Genomic DNA, 15796 nt, shown 5'->3' on the forward strand with positions numbered 1-15796 from the left:
CTGGTGGCTCAGAGAGTAAACAATCTGTCATATAGTGTGGGAGACCTGGGCTCAATCCCTGGGTTGGGAAGATCCCTGGAGGAGGGCATGGCAACCCACTCCAGTGTTCTTGCCTGGAGAATCCCCAGGAACAGAGGAGCCTGGTGGGCTACAGTCCATGGGGTCGCCAAGAGTCGGACATGACTGAGCAGCTAAGCACCACTTATATGAGGTACCTATTGGAGTCAAATTCATAAGAGACTTTTTGGTGGTTGCCAAGGGCTGTAGACAGGACAGAACAGGGAGCTGTTGTTTAATGGGTGTAGAGTTTCAGTTCTACAAGATGAAAAGAGCTCTGGAGATGGATGGATGGTAGGGATGGCCACACAACAACGTGAATGTATTTAATGCCACTGAAGTGTATGCTTAAAAATAATTAAGATGGTAAATTTTATGTTATATGTACTTTACCTCAATTAAAACTTTAGAAAAATACAAGAAATAACAGGAAAGGATTAGCTGAAGTTAAGGCAGTATTTATTCAATTTCCCTGCAATCATATTATTTAAGGCATACGTGATGGTTATTCGGCAAGAATACAGTTCCCTTTAAAGCCTACATTAGTTGGATTTCAGTTCAGAAATGCTGCATATTAGGTACAAATTTGAGAGAATTTATTCTGGCACAGGCTCTTGTTTATGATAAACGGGTCTTTGCTTCACCATCCCTTACCCAAACCTAGTCACTCTCAGTGCAGAGCATGGCTGGCTTTGCATCTGCTCTGAAGGTCACCTGGTTTACTGTGGCCTAGTCAAGTCACGTGAGCATGGACCAGGGCAGGCTGCCTGCTCTCCTCAGGCTGTGTTCTCAATGATGACTGCAATTCCTTGGCCACCTCCAATGCAGGCTGATCCTACAGCGTATTTTCCACCCCGACGCCTGAGAAAGAAAGCAGTGGCTGAAAACTACTTAAATAAAGAATGTACGGAATTAGATAATCAATTAAATAGAATTTATAATAGTCACATTTGCAATATTCATTCTCGTTCAGCTTATCAGCTCAATGTTTTCTCCAGTCCTCAATACTGGGGAAAAGAGGAGAAAGGATTTGGAAAGCTGAGTATTCTTATTTTAAAAAGTATAGTAACACAGAAGATGGAGGTAGAAACAAATATAAAATAGGAGGTAACTGGGATGGGCTGGAAGTTGAAGAGGGGGAGTAAATATTAATATTCAGCCTCCTTGATTTATCTGTTTTAGATTTTTATGGACCTTAGAATAAGTATAATTACTGAAGTTTGTTTGAAAGGTCATATAGTTTAGAAATATTTCATGTCCCTTTCATAAAAATTAAGACTCCTTTAAAGTACCATCCACTGTAATTCTTCAGTCCTGATAGAATGACCTTGAGAAACCATCCAGGAATTATTTTTTGTGCAATCAATCACTCATTTCAACCCAATTATTAAGTGAAACAGGAGTCCTATTTACCCTAATGTCACAGGGAGCCAGAGTGATGATTTTCAAGCCTGGCATATTTGTTTTGTTTCCAATTTTCCTACTAACAAAACAAAATGGTCCAAAAGACACACTACAGAAGAAGCAGCTCTTCTGTTAAAACTGCAAAGTATCAAATGCACAGAAGGCTGGAACCCTGGAAACAGTGAAGGAAAAACTTAGACCCCAGTTGTCAGTTTGCTTAGGTTTCTTAAACGACAGCGTCTTGATCAGCACTTTGCTTTCTGAAATAATTGTGTCTTACTCCTGAAAGGAGCATGAGGATGCAAGCGCCCTGAGACACGGGCCTCATTGTGGACTCCCTGCTGTGCACCCACACCAGGGATGGGGCCACGTGAACACTGGGCCCTCTGTGAACATGTGCCAAGTGGCTACGCCGCACATGTGGGGAAGAGCAAGTGTTACAAGAGTAGAGGTACCAACTAAGCAACTGAGTCATCAGTAAGGTCTGTGAAAAAGGGGTGCTCAAATCACTGGGAGAAAGGCAGGGCAAGGGGCAATGAGGAAGAATGGGCACCTGTTGGATTGTTCCGGGGAAACCTAAATTCATGCATGTACACAAAAGATAGCAAATCTGAAAAGCAACAATTTCTAGCACGTACCTTAATTCATGAACCAGGTGTGCGGTAATTCTTGACCCAGATCCTGCTAATGGGTGACCCAAAGCAATGGCTCCTCCATTCACATTGGTCTTACTTGGGTCAAGATTCAAACTCTTTTCAACTGCCAAGTACTGAGGAGCAAAAGCTTCATTCACCTTTAAAACAATCAAACCACTTAATAAAAATCCTTATTCACAAACTTATTTTTAACCGAGAATTGTCCAGTCCTATTGATTGCTAACTTTCCTGTTTTTTTCCCTACTTAAATTACCGTGCAAGGTTATTTTATCTTCAATCATTCTTCATAAAGATAACAGGTTTGAAAATAGGTGTATTTACTAAGCGATACTTTAAGTGTTAACACTTCCCTTAGAGCAGCGGTCCACAATCTTTTTGGCACCAGGGACCAGGTTCATGGACTGGAGGTGGGGGTGGGGATGGCTTTGGGATAATTCAAGTGTATTGCCATTTATTGTGCACTTTACTTCTAGTATTATTATCAGCTCCACCACAGATTATTCAACATCAGATCCTGGAGGTTGGGGACCTCTGCCTTAAAGGAATCCTCAGTGATACTACACATGGATCCTGGACTAGAAGCAATGGGGTACTATAGAAAACCTACAGGTTCTAGAGCCATATGGATAGTTCAAATCTTGGCAGTATGCATGTTCTTAAAATTCTCGACACTCAATTTTCTTCACTGGTAAAATGTGACTGTTGTATCATCTTAAGAGTTATTGTTAACATTAAATGAAATCATGGGTATTAAGTGTTTAGTGTATTATCTGACACAAGCAAATATTCAATAAATACTTGCTCTTATTATTACTACTAACCCATATTACTAGCCATACTTCCAAGAAGAAACTGACAGACAATAAAGAATAAACTTTCAGAGCCAGACACCCAAGAGGAATAGTTACCATGTTGAAACATGGCCTGAACTAAAAAGTATCATATTGTTGCATTACACTTAACAAGGCTGGCTAGGAGCATTACCTTATTTCATGTTTACAGAACTATATTTTCATACGATCTCAGCAGAGAATTTTATAGAGAAGGATACTGATTTTTGAAAAGGCACCTTTTCCAGGGCTGGGATAAAAATCCACCCTTGTGCTCTTTCCTACTATATTTTGTGTTCTCCCGAGATGGTGCTCTACTTGTCCTTAGAGCCAACATTTATTTTTCCATTTTATATAGTCACGAGGTACTGAGAGACCTAGAGTATGTTGTGAAACTAGGCTTTTGAACCCAGGAAAAACTATCTCATGATCATCAAATGTCTCAAAGACAATCACATCAGGGTATGGAGAGGTATGTCCTTGAGTGTTTACACATCTATAAATGCTGATGAACATCTCTACAGCGATGAATATTTTCAAGGTTTAAGTGTGAAATCTGAAGTCAGAAATTGAGTGGTACTTATTTACTAACACAAATATGGTAATTAAGCAGCCTAATTACCTAAAATGTTCAAATACTTCCTAAATGCCAAATGTATATAATCCATCTTTAAGCATGTTCTTAATCCTTTTAATTGTACTAAACATTTAAGATGCTTTTGTTCTAATCTAACATTAAAGAAATCACTCTCCCAATAAATCTAAGTTTTCAATGCCAAAAATTATGACAGATGCATTCCAAATCAACCCACAACTGTGGTGTAAAAGCCAAACCTAAGTTTTGGGGTTGGGGGTGGCTGTTAACTTGGCAGAAGTGTAAGAAACTTAGATTTGGGATTAGATTATTGTTTTTCTATTACGTCATTTTTTTTAACCTGTATTTTTCTACTTTAATCCATAAAATAAAGTTACAGTTATTTATTTCTCACCCACCTTAACAAACATTCAATTCAGTTCAATAGGCACATTAATAGTTTAAAATGTATTAATAGCAGAATCTTACAAGGTCATAAAAAGTACCTAAGAATTACACTTAGAGGAAGAAAGGCCCTTTGAATTATTCAAATATAAATAAAGCATTTTAATAAGGTAGAGCCTGATTATATGTCAACACAGGCATACAATGAAAGTAATACTTGTTCAGATTCACACCATTTGGAAAGTTTAAAGGTACTAAAACAAAAAGACCTATAAAAATAAAACTAAAGCCATCTATGCTATAGAAGTTGATGGCTTATTCCATGTTGTGAAAAATATAGAACACTTACTTCTACCAAATCCATATCCTTAAGACTCAGCCCTGTTTTCTTCAGTGCTCCACTGATAGCAGGGACAGGACCTATATAAGAACAAAAACCAATTTCACCTTGTAAATATCAAATTTCTCCTTTTTCACTAAACAGGTAAGTAAGGAGGAAATAACTACAGTAACTAAAAATCTTGCTACCCTGACAGCACACAATATTAAATGACAGGGCAGTAAGAAACAGAAAATGGGACAAGGATGGAAAGCTGTTCATGCAAACTGTAGATGAGAGACTCAATGTGAAAAATTCTACCATACGACTTTAAGAGTTTAAACAGCCCAAGCAGTGAGGTTTTGTATAGACGGTTTGTTAAAATGTATCTTATTTTTTTTAACTTTAGTTTAAAAAAAAATTTTGGCCCAGGGATCTTGATTCCCTAAAGAGGGATTAAATCCAGGCCACAGCAGCAAAAGCACCAAGTTCTAGCTACTGGACTGCCAGGGAATTCTCATGTATAGATGGTTCTTAATACCAAATGCCCAGGCAAACTGGGTACTCTCTTGGAATACAAATCATACATTCCCAGTAGAGAAGTGACTGTGGCTATGCTCTGAATTTTCAGACCCATTTTGGACAAAAGGCAAGAAATAGCACTGGTATCTCCACATGGGCACAGCAAGATAAAAAGGTACCAGGCACTTCAGGGAAAAGATAGCTAAAGCAAGGAGATGTTTGTAACTCCAACAGAAGGCAGAGATTCGAAATAAAACATAACTCACACTGAAGAAATGCAAATCCACCTTTAAAAACTTTGGAAATAAACTCTAAGTCCCAGATTTCTGATGATCACTAATGATAGTTCAATTTTGTTGTTCAGTCATTAAATCGCATCTGACTCTTTGCGACCCCATGGACTGCAGCACACCAGGCTTCTCCATCCTTCATTATTGCCTGGAGTTTGCTCAAATTCATGTCCATTGAGTCGGTGATGCTATCTAACCATCTCATCTGCTGCTGCTCCCTTCTCCTTCTGCCCTCAATCTTTCCCAGCATCAGGGTCTTTTCCATTGAGTCAGCTCTTCACATCAAGTGGCCAAAGTATTGGAGCTTATTTTTAATATTGCTCATAATTTTAAGTAAATTGATATTTCTTTCCAAAATATAAAAAATCTGGCTAGGGATGATTATCTACTTCTCTATCTTCCCTTAGAGAATAAAACTTCCATAAACATCTAAAAAGAAAAAATATGTGGTGTTTTGTTGAATTCAAGTAGTCAAACATTTTATAACAAGCTTCACAAACATATGTAAGGTAAAATGGGAAATCAGTCTTCACAAGAAAAGCATAACACAATCTAAATATAATAATTAATTTGGTCACCTAGTTAAAAAGTTTCTTGGACAATTATCTGTTGATGGGTAGGGCTACCAATAAACGCTTTCCAACTTAAAGCATCAGTTCTATATGGGCTACTGATTTAATACAGAATCTAATTCCAGATTCTCTTTGTATCTTTAAGACATGAAAATGGATGGATGGTCAATAGCAGAGCGTCAATTATCCAGCATGGTCGGGGGATGCAGTACCCACAGGTGTGAAAGCTACACACCACTAAGTGCTGAGGATGTGAAACCACTGCTCACACCTCCCTGCCTTCAGAATCACAGTCAGCATGAATAAACACGTTAGTATTAACTTAGAATCATTACAGTCAATTTTAACAACATGCTAGGCTACAAGCTAATTTCTAAAGGACTGTTTCCCTACCACTGCGCTACTTACTGGGCCTTAGGAAGATATAGTAGTTTTGCTGGGAAAAGGACACCTTATTTCTAGTAATGGCTCCTACCACTAATAGCTTTGTAACCTTGGGTACCTTTGGTGGCTATAAGCTTCTCATCCAAAGTGCTTTGAGCTGGTTTTTAACCCGTTTCTTTTAAAGAATATCTTTCTACAAATGCAGCCCAATAACAGGTAAAGCTAGAGCTGTCCTAGTTGAAGAGGCTCAAAGTTCCATGTACCCATCCCCTATCACTGCCTCTCATGGGGAGGTCCAGGGAACACTGCTTCTCTAAAACTGTGTCCTTCCTTGGAGCCATTAATTGCACCCTTCCATTCCTGACTTTCCATCTTTTTCTGGATCTGTACCTACTGGGCAGGGCTAAGCAATGCTATATGTTGAATAACTGCATAACTGGAGAACAACTACTATTAGAATTTGGATTAATGAATCAATCTCCACCAGATACTCAATAATCTACTCTCCCTTATTTATTCACCTGGTGCACTTCATACAGTTACCTTGTTTGGCCCCACACTGCACCTGAGAGATGAGCTATTTAGGTGAGGGGGAGGACATCTTATGGTGTGGGACAGAGCTCTCTCCCAACCCTGAGGAAAAACAGAATTCTTCCACAATGGCATTTATTGTATACTACAGGGCAAATATTCAGGCCCAAGAATAGAAGGAAGAAAAACTAAACTTTCTTGTTCACTGACCATGTCAATGTCTCAGAAACTCTTGAGACGTTAAACTGAAAACTGTAAAATAACTACTTTTCTACATCAAATAAATATGGTTGATCATCAAAGCCAGCTGTACACGGAAAAAAACCCATATTCCGACGTTCTATCTGGACCTACTAGACAAAACAAAATTGTGAGGGGGACTGGGGTTATGGTTAGATTTTGATCATCATTTGGGGTTGGGAACTACTGCCATAAATACCAACATGATAAAGCCATACCAATACACAAATGTCTAATTTTTAAAGCTACCTTTCATTTCTAAGACAAAAGGTGTACTTTGTTGACAGTAGGTAGCTAAAAGTTAGTAAGCTTTTAAGACCATAATAAAGAAAAAACAAATGACTTTTAACAGATGGTTCCAAAGCTTGCAGTTCCGGTTGACATAATTTACAACACAGTGAAAAATGACAAGGTACCATGCCAGCTTTCTTTCTGAGGAATTCTGTACAGAGATAAATCTCTCAAGGACATGGCAACAAACATGACTGGTATTAGTTTAGTCCCAAATCAACATAAGTGATTTTTATCTGAGTAGCACCTGGAGGCTTACACTGAAGGACTTCTGAGAAGGCAGGCTGGAAACAGGTGATCTCCCTTTTAATCTTAGGACCTACTTCAAAAACCAATTTAGTTAGTCAAAAAAGGCCTAACTAAGTATATAGGAAAACCTTTTGGCTCATCAAAAATCTGAATCTATAACCTAGGGCAGGCTTTTTCCTGGGGTATGAAGGTATAGGTGGGATAGATCAAAGTCAATTTTATTTTTGTGAGGCACATAACTGGCTCCCTGTCTTCCCAGAGAATGATGCAGGAACTATTAAAATTCAGCACTGTCTACAGTTCCTAGGAGTGTATCCAGCAAAAATTTTGTTTTCCTTCTAATTCATATTTTTGGAGCCAAGACTACACATATTTGTAGGGCGTTCCAAATTTTCTCCTGCTAGTATTTTGCCAATTGAGATGCATTGTTTAGAATTCTTCATTTTCCTATTAAGTCATAGACAGGCTGGGTACTTTATTTCTTTGACTTCCTGAGGCAACAGAGGGAAAAGAGCCCTTCGACGAGAGATTTGGATTCACATCCCCATTTCATCACTTACTGCTTTGGAACTTTACAAGACCATCCCCCCAAGCCTCAGTTCTTCTGTTCACAAAGAAATCTCACTTACTAGGGTTGCGGGAAAATTAAATGAGCTACATGTAAAATCATGTGTAAAACACCCAGCGGGGTCCATATCTTCTCTACTTCATCCCATGATCTCTCCCATCTCCTATTTTTGTCTGTCTTGTCATTACCCTGTAATGCTTCTCTGTTGTTTACTGTGTGTTAATTTTATATATCTTAAATGGACAACATGACACGATTACTGCCCACAAGGAGTTTACATGGTCTTGGTCTTCCCATTGTGCCAAGCATAGCTTTTCATAAAGACGGGTTGTTTAAATGACTGATGACCAATTTCCTCTTCTCCAAAAGTGACCTTGATGTGGCTACTGTTTCAGCAATCTGAATGCCAAAAAAGATTTATCTCCAGAAACATAACAGAACCACTTTGTATCACTACAAACTTACCAATACCCATGATAGTGGGATCACATCCAGACACAAAATATCCCACAATTCTTGCCAGTGGTGTGAAGTTATGTTTTTTAACAGCATCTTCACTAGCTATGATAACAGCTCCAGCACCATCAGAAACCCCCTTGGAAACAAACACAGATGATTAACTAGAGAGATGTTATGGGGAGGGAGGTGGGAGGGGGGTTCATGTTTGGGAACGCATGTAAGAATTAAAGATTTTAAAATTTAAAAAAATAATAATAATAAAAAATAAAACATTTTAAATCTTAAAAAAAAAAAAAGAATATAGTTAATCAAGCTTTGAGCTAATGGAGTGCCATTAGGATTATGGCAACATATAGGAAGCAGCCCCATAATCTGGAACACAACAAGTAGCACTAGTGATAAACTGCTGTATTAAAGAGATTGTCTCAGGCACAGAATACAACTTCACTAAGTGAAACAGGAAAGAATGTAAAGGAAAAGCTTACATCCAGATGTGGGTAGATTTAAGAAGAAATCTGGTGAGGTGCACACATGAGGAAGAAAAAGTAAAATAATAAACCAGGTAGATTTCACTGTACAGCGCATGGAACTCGGCTCCATGCTATGTGGCAGCCTGGATGGGAGGGGAGTTTGGGGGAGAATGGATACATGTATCTGTATGGCTGAGTCCCTCTGCTGTTCTGAAACTACCTCAACATTGTTTGCTAGTTGGCTACAGGCCAGTACAAAATAAAAAGTTAGAAAAAAAAAAAAAAAAACCAACCAGGTAGATTTCCTTCTAACAATCTGAAAAGACTAAGAAATTGGCAGAGTATTATATAAGGTCCCTAATTTATTTTGGAGTATGAAAACCCAAATTAATAGAATATGAACACTACTAGCTTAGGCTAAGTAACTGAAGATCAGCATGAAAGGCATCTAAAAGATATTGCCTGATCAGTTTGCAGTGAACACATCAAGAAGAGTTCAAGGTAGGCCCAGGTGCTTGCTACCTACCGACGCATTCCCTGCAGTAACGGTTCCTTCTTTCTTGAACACTGGAGGAAGTTTATTCAACTGCTCCATGGTTGTTTGGGGCCGAGGATGTTCATCTACTTGCATTGTCTGTTTTCCTTTCCTTGTCTTCACCTCAATTGGTGCCATCTCATTATCAAAGTAGCCAGCATCATTAGCTAAAATAGTAGAAAGACTATTCATAAGAATGGGGAGAAAAAAAGAACACAAACTAGAAAAATGAAAACAAATATATCCTTCAATTTAATTTCTGTTCTGTCCTTTCCTCTCAGTCTACTTTAATATAAGCTTTTATTACTTACATAACTTACCTTGTCTATTGGAGGATTTAATATACTGTCACCTATGCAGATACATTCTGTAATATTACAATTTTGACTCTTTTTTAACTACAATATTTTTTATAAGGTACTGCTAGATTATTAGTGTTTGTCTGCTACCTACAGATGTAACGGCATCAAATGGATTTAATGCCCTTTTTTAACTATGCTGGGTGAGATACGAAATAGTTTAAAAAGTAACCAAGTTGTATTAATACTGATAGTCTACAGGAATGTACCGTACACTTAAAATTTTACTAAGAGTATAGATCTCATGTTAACTGTTTTTAGCACAATAAGAAAAAAGGTTACCAAGTTATCTATGTCACCAAGTCATCTATCACTGAAATTTAATGACAGGCAATGTGAAGAAATTATATGCGCTATTACTGACACAGTTCTAAGTAAAAAGCTTATCTACTTCAAACCCCATTGACCGGAGTGGACGATAGTTAATCTAAAGCTTCAGAAATAGAGTAAGTCAGGAATGCATGCATGCTTGGTTACTCAGTAGTGTCTGACTCTTTGCAACCCCATGAACTGCAGCCCTCCAGGCTCCTCTATCCATGGCTTTTCCAGGCAAGAATACTGGAGTGGGTTGCCATTTCCTCCTCCAGGGGACCTTCCCAACCCAGGGATTGAACGCATGTCTCCTGCACTGGCAGGTGACTCTTTATCACTGAGTTACCTGGGAAGCCCAAGTTAGAAATAATACCACCTTAAAGTTGATGCCACTTCATAACAGGCTAACACTTCCTTTATTTGTTTTTCACAACAATTCTGTTAGAGAAAAGGGAAGGCAAATATTTTTACCTCTATTATTAGCACAGTGAATAAATGCTTGGTGAATAAATGACTGAAGTCAGAAAATCTGCCCGTGGCAAAACTAGAAACAGACTAACTCTTGACCTTTAGACCAATACCCTTTCACTTAAATGTGTAACTAAAAACAGTATGACTTGGATCAGCTCCATTCCACTTATCCCTCTGAAACACTAAAATGAGCTTTATCCTCACTATTTCACTTATTTAATACCCCCTAAATAAGAGTGTCTGTTCATTTATAATAGTTTAGTTTTCAAAACTCTTTTCAGAGGACTAACAAATTTCTTCAACTCACCATACTGATAAAAGAACAGCTGTCATTTTGCCCATTGTGGACTGGCTCACCAGCAGTGTGCAGTGTTACACAAGGGCACCACAGCTGGGGCCTTGGGCTAGTTCTGGGTCTCTGAGGCAGATGCAATGATTCTCAATTAGAAATGGGAGAGGGAAGTCATAAAAGGATTCCCAGTGAGTCTTTCCCAAACATACCATCCCCTTCTTGTGAGTATGAGATGCCTCTTGGGGGACCACATCCTCTGCCCCAGGGAGCTAGCACCTCCAACAGAGTGTATCATAGCCCTCAGAGTCTTCTACTGACCCATTTGGGGCAAAATTCAAGTGTCCAGATAGGACCAATTATCCACACTACTTTTTAAGTAGCATTCACATACTTCAAAAGAGAAACTTTCAGTTAATTTGCAATCATTAACAGAATATTCAATATTTAACCATTAAAAACAAAGTAATAAAAAAATGTGAGTTTCAAAAGATATCATTTTAATCAATATTATTATATGGCCTTTATAATCTAAAAGGATAAAAACCTTTCCTAGTTTTCTTTCTAAAGATATCTGTAATAACCACTTTCACTGACCAGCTTTCCACCTCTGCTGTGACTGCAGGGCGTATCTGTCACAATCTTCTCTGCTTATTTGATGTTTTACAGCAAGATTCTCTGCAGTAATTGCCATCGGCATTTGGATATGCGAATCTGTTAATCCTGTCCACAGAGTGTCTTCCAGCTATTAAAAGACATTAATAAAGTCATTCGTAAAGTGTCTCTTTTGAAAGTAATATGCTAACATTTCTTTAAATAATCAACAGTTCCAACAAAAAAGGTGAAAGTAAAATGAGATTTTCTGATGAGCATTTACTATTACTATGATTTATATTTGGTTTTGAGACATTTTCTAAAATCCTCCTAGAGGACAACATAGGCAAAACACTCTCTGACATAAATCACAGCAGGATCCTCTATGACCCACCTCCCAGAGTAATGTAAATAAAAGCAAAAATAAACAAACGGGACCTAATTAAACTTAAAAGCTTTTGCACAATGAAGGAAACTATAAGCAAGGTGAAAAGACAGCCTTCAGAATGGGAGAAAATGATAGCAAACGAAGCAACTGACAAATAATTAATCTCAAAAATATACAAGCAGCTCCTGCAGCTCAATTCCAGAAAAATGAACGACCCAATCAAAAAATGGGCCAAAGAACTAAACATACATTTCTCCAAAGAAGACATACAGATGGCTAACAAACACATGAAAAGATGCTCAACATCACTCATTATCAGAGAAATGTAAATCAATTGAGGTACCATCTCACGCCAGTCAGAATGGCTGCTATCAAAAAGTCTACAAACAATAAATGGTGGAGAGGGTATGGAGAAAAAGGAACCCTCTTATACTGTTGGTGGGAATGCAAACTAGTACAGCCACTATGGAGAACAGTGTGGAGATTCCTTAAAAAACTGGAAATAGAACTGCCATATGACCCAGCAATCCCACTGCTGGGAACACACACTGAGGAAACCAGAATTGCAGCACTGTTTACAACAGCCAGGACATAGAAGCAACCTAGATGTCCATCAGCAGACAAATGGATAAGAAAGCTGTGGTACATATACACAATGTAATATTACTCAGCCATTAAAAAGAATACATTTGAATCAGTTCTAATGAGGGGGATGAAACTGGAGCCTATTATACAGAGTGAAGTAAGTCAGAAAGAATAACACCAATACAGCATACTAATGCATATAAATGGAATTTAGAAAGATGGTAATGATAACCCTATATGAGAGACAGCAAAAGAAACACGGATGTAAAGAACAGTCTTCTGGACTCTGTGGGAGAGGGAGAGGGTGGGATGATTTGAGAAAATAGTATTGAAACATGTATAATACCACATGTGAAGTGGATCGCCAGTCCAGGTTTGCTGCATGAGACAGGGTGCTCAGGACTGGTGCCCTGGGATGACCCTGGGGCAGGGGGGGATGGGGAGGAAGGTGGGAGAGGGGTTCTGGATGGGGAACACATGTGCCTGTGGCTGATTCATGTCAATGTTGGCAAAAACCACTACAATACTGTAAAGTAATTAGCCTCCAATTAAAATAAATAATTTTAAAAAATAAATAAAATTAAAAATAAAAACACCATAATAAAAGGCACACATTCTCTGCTCTAAACACAGGGCTCTAAGGAGGACCAACAGTGCTAAATGTGCAGGGTAAGAATGTAGAAAGTCATCCTACAATCAAAACTTAAACCCTCAAGGCTCCATTTCGTAAGAAACTTCAGTTCTCACGCAACATTTCCCTGTAGCCACCTCTAAGGCAGTTATGAATGCCCTCAGAAAGAGTATAGCTGTGCTCCTTTTTCCATCCCACACCTCCAGTGGTAGCAATAGCAGGTTCTACCAGTTATCGTGAGACTAAAAAAGCCCAGGATAGGCTGGCTTTTGTTATCCAATTAGTCTCTGATAAATGGGCCCCACCTGTTTCTTCTAGACTGCCTTGTCACCCTTTGAGTTGTTGACCTGTCTTTCCAAAGGTTTTCTCAAATGTATTAGGAATCTTAAATATTATCTCATATTATCTAAGTCTTATTCATTTCAACTTTCAAAAAGGCCAGGTGGGAAACAGGGTGGACAGGATAAACCAATGATTCTGACTGGGAAAGCCTGAGAGCATACAATGTCATTGGCCCTTTAATGCAAAACGGACAGCACACTATCACTCCTAACAGTACTTCTCAGGCGGTTCGTAAAGGACTGTTGTTTATCTGCCTGACTTGGGACGCTATAACCTATTTGAAGAGAATGTTTTCTGTGGTAAAGAAGAAATCCATTCGATGGAGATTGCTCCAGAAATAAAATTTCCATTAATTATGGCAAAGATTTAATTATTTGGCTTACCAGTTGTTCAGTAGAGAGATTAATTCAATCTTTACCCATCTGTTTAATCCATTACTTCCCTTCCTTCATCTTCCCAGGTGTTAATTACACTAGCAGAGGTGTGCTGAGATAAAGTCTAATTTTATGTGAGTTAAAATGTCAAAATTAACAACTATGAAATAGTTTACAGATTTCAAATAATTCATATCTTGCCAACTCCCTATTAACAGAATTGGTTTAAGTTTTTTTCTCTGCCCCAAAATGGTGTTATTAAAATTGGTTCCAACCTTGAGCTCTGATCCAAGCTTAGTTCCAAAACGAATATTTCTGACACAGTAGGGAGCTTGGCTCATGCTTTCAGTTCCTCCACACAGGACAACTTCAGAGTCTCTAGAACAAATTTCCTATTTAAAAACAAACAAACACCACCACAAAAATCCTTTTATTGTGACGGAAATATGTATTAAGCAGTAAACCAATAGCAAAGCTAATAAGTAAAACAATAAGTTTTGTTTACAGTAAAACTTTCACATTACAGTGTCTCAAAGGGAAATAAAAGTAATTTCAAAATGAATGCTAAAATATTCATTCCCAAGATACATGGAGGAAAAAAGCTAGCAGACTTTTCAATCATTTATGCAGAAGTAACAAATCCTACCTACATTTTGACAAGGAATGGTAATTCTTAACTCAATACACATCTTGAAAACTAGCAGAGATATTAACGTCTAGTATAAATGTACAAATGGCCAGCACATAAAGAATAAGCCCTTAAAAAGGCAAAAGTAAAATTTATCCTATTAATCAATGGACCGAAAGTAGACCAGATTTATAAAAACTATGTTAACCTAGGGTAATCATAGAGAGGAATCCAATTTTTTCCACTATTTGCATTTCTCAGAAAAACAGCAAATAACAATCCTCCAGGAGCCCAATGTTTAAAATGATTGCTAGGAAAATCAGGCTCACTAACCAAGATATATTCTAACAGAATAAATAAACGTGAAAGTAACTTGTTCATTATGTTTTATCTTTCATTTTATTTTTTGTAATAAAATATGAAGACTTTGAAAACATAAAGATGTTGACAAATTAAATTTTACTGTATCCCTTTTCCCTATGCTCAAGGGAGGAAATCTATTTACCCAACTATCCCTCAAAGAGATACTAGTTTGTCCTTTGACCAACAGTATTATTCAGTACCTTTATAATAAAATACATTTCTTATCATCCTCTAAATTCTCCAACTCCTTTCCTTACCTTATAGTCTTTATTCACTGTTTTGAACTGCCTTACCTGGAACTCTTGCAGACCTGGCATCAGATTCTGCCTCTACAACTTAGTAAACTTAAAGCCTTTAATAATCAATTTCCTTGCCTATAAAATGGGAATAACAGTTCTTGCCTCATAGGACTGTTGTGACGACTAAGTGAGATACTGAATGTTAATCTATGTCTGGCACATAGGAAGCACTCAATAAAAATGAGTCATGACTAGCTTTTTAAAAACTGTGATAAAATACACATAACATAAAACTTACCATTCTAATCAATTCTAGCTGTGCCAGTCATTAAGCACATTCACAACTGCTGGGAGCTAGCATGAGGAATCCCACCTGTGGCAAAGGTCATGAGGAAGGAAGCCAGACATACTCAAAGGTGTGATCTAGCTTCAGGGGTTCCCCCTGGGTTTTCCTGAACGTCTACTCCCCAAAACCAGAGTCTGCCTGCCTTATTGTACTGTGCTTTCCACTCTTCTGCCTCTAAAAGGAATTAACTTAGGGCTCCAGTTAACAGTCTCCTGCATATAAAAGCAATGTTTCAGCTCAAACCCCTCTGATGGCTCTCTAACTTGCCTGACAGGGTCCCCAGGACTTTTTACAACTTGTGAATTGCTTACAGCCCCTCAACCGTGAGAGGCACAAAGCTTAAAGCATCTTAGAGATACAAAGCCTTTTGTAAAGAGCTAAAAATTATATTGGTGATGGGTTTTCACTGTTGACTCAATGACTGCTGCCAGGCCTCCACAGTCTTTATCTTTTAGGCACCTGTAATATATTAATCAATGTAATTGGGATATAGAAATAGGAATATAGTAGTTTTGATGT

The 15796-nt window shown here is 38.0% G+C and overlaps 1 protein-coding gene across 1 annotated transcript in view; it reads right to left on the bottom strand.

The window, feature by feature from the left end:
* Positions 500–15796, bottom strand: part of ACAA2 (acetyl-CoA acyltransferase 2) — a 32897-nt gene continuing 17600 nt past the window's right edge. The window contains exons 4-10 of the mRNA XM_018039635.1: positions 13977–14093; positions 11385–11532; positions 9348–9523; positions 8358–8487; positions 4276–4346; positions 2100–2254; positions 500–918 (exon numbers count right to left, since the gene is read on the bottom strand). Of these exons, the coding sequence (XP_017895124.1) occupies positions 834–918; positions 2100–2254; positions 4276–4346; positions 8358–8487; positions 9348–9523; positions 11385–11532; positions 13977–14093 (882 nt within the window). The 3' untranslated portion in view covers positions 500–833. The remainder of the gene's footprint in view (positions 919–2099; positions 2255–4275; positions 4347–8357; positions 8488–9347; positions 9524–11384; positions 11533–13976; positions 14094–15796) is intronic.

The sequence above is a fragment of the Capra hircus genome, chromosome 24, assembly GCF_001704415.2.
Source record: "Capra hircus breed San Clemente chromosome 24, ASM170441v1, whole genome shotgun sequence".
Classification (NCBI taxonomy): domain Eukaryota; kingdom Metazoa; phylum Chordata; class Mammalia; order Artiodactyla; family Bovidae; genus Capra; species Capra hircus.